Genomic DNA, 10,000 nt, shown 5'->3' on the forward strand with positions numbered 1-10,000 from the left:
AAACTGGGGAAAAAAACACCCTAAGTAAATATCATAATTCCCTTTTTTCCATATTTTCTTCCCTTCGTCTTAAAAAATGGTGATGCACAGAATGAATAAGTAGGACTGTACTAATATTCATATTTTGAAATAATTATCATATCTATATTTTTCTTTCTTTCGTGTGTGTGTGTATTTTTTCCTTTTCCTCTCCAGAGTAAGGCCTGGACATCTATTATCATATTATCCTATGTTGAAAGATAGGAAAGCAGTTCTAGGAATATTATTTTAATTTAACAGAGTAATATTCCTAAACTGGATTGTCTGTCATATTAAAATTATCAACGACCTTATTATCATTATCACCATTATCAACGTCCATATTATCATTATCATTATTATTTCCATTACTATCATTATCATTATTACTGTTATTATCATTATTATAATTACCATTATTATCAACAATATTGTTGTTGTTATTATTACCATTATGATAATCATCACAATCACCATCAACATCATAATTATCATAATCATCATTACCCTCACCATCGTTATCATCACCATCACCATCATCAACACCATCACCATCACCATCATCATCACCATCATCAACACCATCACCATCACCATCACCATCACCATCACCATCACCATCACCATCACCATCACCATCATCATCATCATCATCATCATCATCATCATCATCATTATCATCATCATCATCATCATCATCGTCGTCATCATTACTATTTTATTATCATTATTATTAGTGGACAGTGTGCGTTAGAGATAAAAAAAAAAAAAAAAAAAAAAAACTACTAGAGACAACGGAGATGAGAACACTGAAAAGAATAAAAGAATAAAAGGAGTTACACTGAGGTACCGGAAAATAAGTGAGAATGTCATAGAGGAGTTACTTGTCATAGACATGAAAAAAAAAAAAAAAAAAAAACAGGTGCGAGAGATCAGAATGAGACGGTATGGTCATGTGATGAGGATGGAAGATCCGAATCCAGTTAAGAGAGCAATGTGTGAAAATCTAAATGGAAGAAAACCGAGAGGAAGATTTAAAAAAAAAAAATATCAAAGAAGATATAAGCCACTTTCAAGCCACAGTGGAGAGAGAGAGAGAGAGAGAGAGAGAGAGAGAGAGAGAGAGAGAGAGAGAGAGAGAGAGAGAGAGAGAGAGAGAGAGAGAGAGAGAGAGAGAGAGAGAGAGAGAGAGAGAGAGAGAGAGAGAGAGAGAAAGAGAGAAAGAGAAGACGTGCATGACAGCCAGCAATGGAAGGCGCGGACAAGGGCAGTCAAACCTGTACTTTAAGAGGGATTATATGACATAGGAGAAAAAATAACAAATATATCACTATTATTATCATTATTATTATCATTATCATTGTTATCTTTATCATCATTAAAATTATTATTATCATTATTGTTATTATTATTATTTGGTGTTATTATTATCATCATTGTTGTTGTTATTACTATTATTATTGTTATTACTATCATTAATATTATTATCATTACTATTATTGCTATCATCATTATTATTATCATTACTATTATTACTATTATTATTATTATTATCATAATTATTATTGCTATTATCATAATTATTATTGCTATTATCATTATTATTATGCTGATGCTGATGCTGATGATGATGATAATAGTATTATATTAGTATTATAATATCCCTCTCCATTTTACTCTCCTTCCCTCTCCCTCTCCTTCCCAATCTCCATCTCCCTCTCCTCTCCCTCTCCTCTCCCTCTCCCTCTCCCTCCCTCTCCCCCTCCCTCTCCCTCTCCTCTCCCTCTCCTCTCCCTCACCCTCTCTTTCCCGCCCCCTCTACCTCTACCTCTTGCTCCTACTCTCTCTCTCCACTCCCCCCGTAACCTCTTTTTATCCCTCCCTCTCCTCTTCCTCTATTCTTTTTCTCTAAGCTTCCGTCAGCTCCTCCTAATGCATGAAATCTTATCAATATCGATAAAAAGTCAAGGATTTTCCAAGAGCGGTTTCTCTCGCTCCGCTGCCCACATCGCTAAGGGATCTCGACCGTGCTGTTCGAGGTCTGGAAAGGGAGAGGGAGAGGGAGAGGGAGAGGGAGAGGGAGAGGGAGAGGGAGAGGGAGAGGGAGAGAGGAGAGAGGGAGAGGAGGAGGGGGGAGAGTGAGGGGGAGGGGGAGAGGAATGGAGAGGGAGGGGGAGGGGGAGGGGGGGAGGGGGAGGGGGAGGGGGAGAGGGAGAGGAATGGAGAGGGAGAGGGAGGGGGAGAGGGAGAGGAATGGAGAGGGAGAGGGAGAGGGAGAGGGAGAGAGGGAGAGGGAGGAGGAGGGGGAGGGGGAGGGGGAGGGGGAGGGGGAGAGGAATGGAGAGGGAGGGGTAGGGGGAGGGGGAGAGGGAGAGGAATGGAGAGGGAGAGGGGGGGGGTGAGGGAGAGGAATGGAGAGGGAGAGGGAGAGGGAGAGGGAGAGGGAGAGGGAGAGGGAGGGGGAGGGGGAGGGGGAGAAGGAGGGGGAGGGAGAGAGAGAGAGAGTGAGGGGAGGAGGAGGAGGGAAAGGGCAAGGACGAGAAAGCTGGAGAGAGAGAGAGAGAGAGAGAGAGAGAGAGAGAGAGAGAGAGAGAGAGAGAGAGAGAGAGAGAGAGAGATTGAGACAGAGACACAGAAAGGTGGGGAAGGGAATGTAGGTGGAGCACAGTAAATACATTAATAAAATTACCAACAATGAATATGTCTTACCGCGGGCAGAAATTGCACTAAACGTCTCCGTAACATGATCCTGAAAAGGCAATTGACCCGAAACGTCGAATGTACTTTGTTTGCGGAAAATATTAATTAGTATCCCTATATTTTCTTGTTCTTTTTGCTATTACTATTACGATTACTATTACTGCAACTTTTACTGTTACTCTTATTGTTATCATATTCATCATCATCCATCATTTTCATTATTATTATTATTATAATTATGATTTATAGTAGTAGTAGTAGTTGTGGTGGTGGTAGTGGTAGTTATAGCAGCTGCAGTGGTAGTAGTAGTATAGTGCGCGTGTGTGTATATATATATACATATATATACTCATATATTTTAATTATATATATATATCAATAATAATATATATACTAAAAAAAAACACAAATATATATAATCAATAATATATATATATAATATATATATAATACACACACACACACATATATATGTGTGTGTGTGTGTGTGTGTGTGTGTGTGTGTGTGTGTGTGTGTGTGTGTGTGTGTGTGTGTGTGAGTGTGTGTGTGTGTGTGTGTGTGTGTGTGTGTGTGTGTGTGTGTGTGAGTGTGTGTGTGTGTGTGTGTGTGAGTGTGTGTGTATAGGTACACATATATGTATATATACATATATACACATATATACACACACACACATACCCTCACCCTCACCCTTAGCTCCAACCACTGTCATTATCATCTCTCTCCTCCTCCACTCCATCTTCACTCCTTCACTCACGCAAACCTCTCGACCGGGGCTACTGACCTCAACCCCTTTGTCTTATTGAGCGTGAGGTTCATTCTCTCAACTTCCTTCCAAGACTGAACTCGGAACTTCAGAGCAATCAGTTAAGTACCGTGTCTGAGTTTAGCGTTTAGCGAATTCACCGCTCAATTCCTCACGTGATTTTACGCTAAGGAAATGACGAGTGGAATATTGGTGGAAGATTTGGATGTTGAAATTGTGATGGGGGTTAGTGATTAATGACGGAATGTAATATCATAATTAGCTTCGTTATTGGTTTTGGTATGATTACTGTTATTGGTAGGATTTTGATATTAATGAAAGTGATGATCGGGATGAGTATGATGATGGTGGTTATGGTAGTAATGGTGGCGGTGATGATGTTGGTGGTGGTGGTGTGGTGGTGGTAGAGGCAGTGGAAGTGGCAACAGCGGTGGTGGTGATGGTGACGCAGATGATGATGGTGATGGCGATAAAAAATATTATAATGATAATAGTAATAGTAATGACAATGGTGATACTAATACTACTACTACTACTACTACTAATAATAATAATAATAATAATAATAATGATAATAATGATAATAACAATAATGATAATAATAGTAATGATAATGATAATAATAATAATAATAATAATAATAACAACAATAACAGCAATAATAAGGATAACAATAATGGTAGTAATAGTAGTAGCAGTAGTAATAATAGTAGTAGCAGTAATAATAATAATAGTAGTAGTAATAATAATAGCAGTAGCAGTAGTTATAATAGCAGTAGTAGTAGTAATAATAATAGTAGCAGCAGCAGTAGTAATGATAATGATAATAATAGTAATAATAATAACGGCAATGATGATAATAATAATAACAATAATAATATAAGTAGTAGTAGTAATAGTAGAAGTAGTAGTAACAACAAAAACAAAAGAACAACCATAAGAAAACAATAATAATTACAACCAAACAACAACAGCAAACTGATAATATACTAACCCTAACAGCAACAACGATCACATTATCGGCAACCGAAAAAAGTTAACAAAATCTTCCCATCACAATGCCACAAGGTCCATCTGTGGCAAAGGCTCCCCACAGTCCTAAAGTCTCATGGGAACCTTCAGCCGTGATACTTATAGAGAATAATATCTCAAGTTCTTTCTAGATGTGTCTTGAGTCTGATAACTTGGGACATCTAATAGATTGTATGTGTGTGTGGGGGGGGGGGGCGAATAGGGGGAAGGGGGGAAGAGAGGGAAGAAGGAATAGAGGGAAAGGACGGGGGGAAAGAGTGTCGTTGGGGCACCGGGAAAGGGAAAGGGGGGTGCAACGTGTAAATAATGCTGAGTCATCGTGACGAAGCACTTTTTTTCTTCTTTTTTTCTTCTTTTATTCTCAGGCAGGGGGAGAGGAAGGGAAGGGAAGTAGGGGGGGGGGGGATTCACATGAAAGAAAATGTATTTGAAGAATGCAAGACAGGGAGATCCGCAGCTGGGAATTTATCACGAAAGTTTGACACAGAGGAGAATAGTAGGAAGGGGGAAACCAGAGAGTTGGCTTCCACATACTGAGGTGACTCAATTTCCAAAACTCTTTTTATCTCGTTCGCCACAACTTACACAAGTGAAATATTTTTAAATGAAATAATTTAATAGCTTAATTAAAAAAAGAAAAATACATAGCAAGCAAGCAAATACATAGATATATAAAAAGATAAATTAACAAAGAAATAGATACATACATAAAAAAACTAAATAAAGCAAAAATGAATATAGACAGTCATGTAAATAAACACATAATCCCTAATTTCTTATCACAAACCTGAACTTTAATCAAACCCATTACAGTCTCACAAGAACTTCCCTTATCGGCCTTGCTAATTCCAGTTATATTCTGCTCCCATTGTTACTCTGTCGTACGCTTATCAAATGCTAAACGAAGCCACTAATGACTCAGGAATGGGTCGATGCTCGTCAGTGTCTGTCGCTTGTAACTCTCTAATTTGTTTTTGATGCAAGATCTTTTTTTTTTTTTTTGGGGGGGGGGGGGTAATGTTTTGGTGGCCGACTTCCGTGTGGGTTAACTGAATTAAGGTTTCTTCTCTTTCTTATTTTCTTTTCTTTTCTCTTCTCTATTTTACTCTAATCTACTCTTCTCTTCTTTCTCTTCTCTTTTTTTTTCTTCTCTTCTCTCTCTCCTCTCTCTCCCCTCTCTCATTTCCTCTCTTCTTTCAAATCTTCTGTTCTTTCACCTGTCGTCACTCCTTTTTCTTGTTTTTTCTTTTACTCTTTCTCTTCCTTTTTCATCTTTGTTTTTTCTTCTTTAACTTTTTCTTTTTCTTTCTTTCATCTTCATTTTATTGTTCCTATTTACTCAAAAGAGCCGTAAAAGAATTAATCAAGAATGTTGATTTCCATTGCGCAATCTAATTTTTTTTTTTTCTGTATTAATTTTGAATTTCAGTTACCTTCATATATTGATTAAATACAATAGTAACAGAGTAAAATATAACAGTAAAATACTTTCAATGATGATATGATGATGATGATGAAGATGATGATGATGATAAAGATGATGATGATGAAGATGATGATGATGAAGATGATGATGGTGATGATGATAATGATGATGATGATGATGATGATGAAGATGATGATGAGGAGGAGGAGGAGGAGGAGGAGGAGGAGGAGGAAGAGGAGTAGGATATTGATGATGATAATGACATATGCCAATAACAATATCAATGATGATAATAATGATCCTAAGCCTGGAATCACATTTCTTCTTCGAGAGGGAGGTTAAGTAATAAGATGGGAGGGGGAGGGGAAAGGAGGGGGAGAAGGGGGCGGGCCGTTCCCCTCCCTCAGAGAAAGAAGAGGGATGGGAGTGGGAGGGAGGGAGATAAGGGAGCGAAGGAGGAGCGGGAGTTTAAAGAGGAAGAGGAAGGAAGTGGGAGGGGGCCGAGGAAGGGCTTAAAGTGGGAAGGGAGGAGAGAATTTAAGGAAGACTTAGGAGGAAGAGGGGGTAGCAGAGCGGGAAAAGGAAAGGGGGAGAGGGGTGTGAGGAAGAAAGGGAGAGGAAGGATCCCCACTCTTTCCCCCTCTCCCTTCCTTTCTCCTTTTCGTCCCTCCTCGGATAATCGTAGACTTAATAAATGTGCATAAACTGACGCTCTAACTTCTTCAGTGCAGTGTACTTGCCTTGAAGAAGAAAGATAATAACAACAATAATCATCGAAATGGCAGATGAGTGCTAATACAATCATGATGATAAAGATAATGCCAGTGTTTGAATAGCGTTCTCATTGATTTGTAGCATGCGCGCGCGCGCGCGCGCGCGCGTGTGTGTGTGTGTGTGTGTGTGTGTGTGTGTGTTCGTGTCATTATTCGATATCTATGTTGTCAACTATCACCTCGTTTTACACCAAAATGAATTGAGTTTAAGTCCGCAGTCACATGTCAGCCGTAAAATACAGACGCAACGTGCGAACGGACAACATTTATAATATGGATATAACAAAGATATATGAACATGACAGTGAAAAATAGCACAATATTACCAAATAAAAATATAAAAGCTTGTGGCTAAACGCGGTAGCTTTACATCAATCTCTGCCACATAAAACTGTTGCAAATCCCACTAAACCTCCCCTCACTTCCTTACTTTACCCTCGCTCTCCCCTCTTACTCTCCCCTCCTCTTCGATCAACACACAACAAGGCCTCTCACTTTCGGAGCCGTCACAGCCATTTCCCCTCCTTCACTCCCTCCCTCCCCGCGTTTTCCCTCTCTCCTTAATGTGCTCTTCCTTCCCTCTCTAGCCTGCTTCTCTCTCTCTCTCTCTCTCTCTCTCTCTCTCTCTCTCTCTCTCTCTCTCTCTCTCTCTCTCTCTCTCTCTCTCTCTCTCCTTCCTTCCCATCCTGTCCTCGCCTCCCTTCCCCATCCAACCCATTCCTCCTCCCCATCCTATCCTCCCCACTCCCTCATCCTTTCTCCCCTCCCTTCCCCATCCCCTCCTTCCCTCCCCAAGCCGCTTCCCCCTTCCCCCTCCGTTCTTCCCTCCCTCCTCATGCCCTCTGCCCTCCCTTCCCCATTCCCTCTGTACCCCCCTCCTTTATTCCCTCCCTCCACATTCCCTCTTCCTTCCCTTCTTCATCCCCACTCTCCTCATTCCCTCCCCCCTCCTTTCTTCCCTCCATCCTTATTCTCTTTCTCCTCCTTACTTCCATTCCTCATTCTCTCTCCCCTTCTTTCTTCCGTCCCTCATTCCCTCCCTCCTCTCTTCTTCCCTCCCTTCCCCATCCCCTCCTTCCATCCCCAACCCGCTTCCCCCTCTCCCCTTTCTTTCTTCCCTCCCTCTTCATTCCCTCCTTCCCTCCCCAAGCCGCTTCTCCCTCTCCCCTCCTTTCTTCCCTCCCTTCCCCATCCCCTCTTTCCTTCCTCAACCCGCTTGCCCCTCTCCCCTTTCTTTCCTCCCTCCCTCCCCATCCCCTCTTTCCTTCCTCAACCCGCTTGCCCCTCTCCCCTTTCTTTCCTCCCTCCCTCCCCATCTCCTCTTTCCTTCCTCAACTCGCTGGCCCCTCTCCCCTTTCTTTCCTCCCTCCCTCCTCACCCCCTCCTCATCCCCCCCTCCCTTTCTTTCCCCACGCACAGACCCGCGTAAGAAGGACGTTCACACCCGAAACTGCGCGCGACATGTTAATCTGGAACTTTTCCTCAGCTCCCCCTATTTCTTTTACGATTAAATTTCTTAAGATGGAATGTATGGGTCCGAATCCCGGATTACCATTATTAATATGGGGTGTGGCGGCGGTGGTGGCGGTGGTTGGGCAGTTAAAGTCACAGCTGTGGTTTGCTGTTGTTATACTTGTAGGGTTGTTGGTGTAGAAGAAAAAAAAAGAAGTAATAATAGTAGTAATGATCAAATAACAAGCAGAGGTAGTTAAAGTGGTAGTTACTGGTGCTGTAGCAAGGGTGGTAATATATAAGACAATAATAACAGCAGTAGCAATTGTCACAGCTCATGGATAAATGGATAAATTGGATAAACAAATACATATGAAGAAAAAAATCCAAGTAAAGCATATGAATGGCCAAATAGATAGAGACGTCGACGGTATACAAGAATATATATATACTGACAAATATATACAAAAATATATATATTTTTTTCAAACATGCATTCATATGTTCATATAAACATACAAACAAAGACACACACACATAAAAGTAGGTCATATAAATAAATAACAGCGTGAAGATAGTGCTAAAACGATGATCATTTAATATGGAAATAAGTCGGGGATGCGGAAGACACACTTCCGGTAGGCCTAAAAAAACAAAAAGAACAAAATGACTCCAATTACTTTGTGGAAATGATATACAACTTTACTGATCGTTCATCTTATTGGTAACAATGGTTAGGGCAATTGCGTCTCAGTGACGGGGAACGAGCGCTGAGTGTCGTTGGAAGATCGTGAAAAAAAACGGTAGATTTTGGCCCAGGGTGTGTATGTGTGTGTGTGTGTGTGTGTGTGTGTGTGTGTGTGTGTGTGTGTGTGTGTGTGTGTGTGTGTGTGTGTGTGTGTGTGTGTGTGTGTGTGTGTGTGTGTGATATGTGTGTGTGTGTGTGTGTGTGTGTGTGTGTGTGGTGTGTGTGTGTGTGTGTGTGTGTGTGTGTGTGTGAGAGAGAGAGAGAGAGAGAGAGAGAGAGAGAGAGAGAGGGAGAGAGAGAGAATCAGACAAACAGACAAAAGCAGATACAGAGATGAGAAGAGAGGAGACACCAACGCATGAACCCCTACAACACATCCAATTTAAGTCAAATACATATGACTACACGAATGCAAATCCAACAGCACACTCCTCTCTTCCTCAGATACCAACCACACATTCAAAAAAAAAATCGTTATACTTACGATAATGAGGGTGATTATGAGATGAATGAGGGCTGTGAGGGACCCAGCCAACATACCCCAGCGGAGAGGCAGCGGCAACATAGAGTATGTGACGAAGACGATAAACAGCAAATACCACATGTAATTTTCTGTCCCGCTGCACAGCACTTGGGATATGCAGCCTGGAAAGAAGACAGGGGGTCGTTAGTACTGGTCGGGTGATGATCTGATAATGGTGATGATAATAACACAATATTAATGATAATAACAATATTGATGAGGATAAACATATAATCAAATTTTGTAAAACCAGATACTGATAACAAGGGCTTAAAGTGGAAGGGGGGGGGGGGAGGAATATAAGGAAGATCTGAGAGAGGGGGAGGCAGAGAAGGAGAGGGAGAGGGAGAGGGAAAGGGAGACAGGAGGCAAGAAATAGAAGGAAGGGCGTGAAAGAGAAAGAGAAGAGGGGATAAGTAGCTCTTAATTGTTGTTGTCAAGTGGAATTTCCAAGGATCCCGCTAGAAATAATGAGGGTAATATCAACAATGGAATAAAAATTATAATAATAATGATAATTATGATGATGACGATGACGATCATGGTGGTGATGATGATAAA

The 10,000-nt window shown here is 41.1% G+C and overlaps 1 protein-coding gene across 1 annotated transcript in view; it reads right to left on the minus strand.

Moving 5' to 3' along the window:
• Nucleotides 1-10,000, minus strand: part of LOC125043045 (adenylyl cyclase 78C-like) — a 73,690-nt gene that overhangs the window by 24,255 nt on the left and 39,435 nt on the right. The window contains exon 4 of the mRNA XM_047638999.1: nt 9,401-9,561. Within this exon, the coding sequence (XP_047494955.1) occupies nt 9,401-9,561 (161 nt within the window). The remainder of the gene's footprint in view (nt 1-9,400; nt 9,562-10,000) is intronic.

This window comes from Penaeus chinensis, chromosome 33 (assembly GCF_019202785.1).
Source record: "Penaeus chinensis breed Huanghai No. 1 chromosome 33, ASM1920278v2, whole genome shotgun sequence".
In the NCBI taxonomy this organism is placed as follows: domain Eukaryota; kingdom Metazoa; phylum Arthropoda; class Malacostraca; order Decapoda; family Penaeidae; genus Penaeus; species Penaeus chinensis.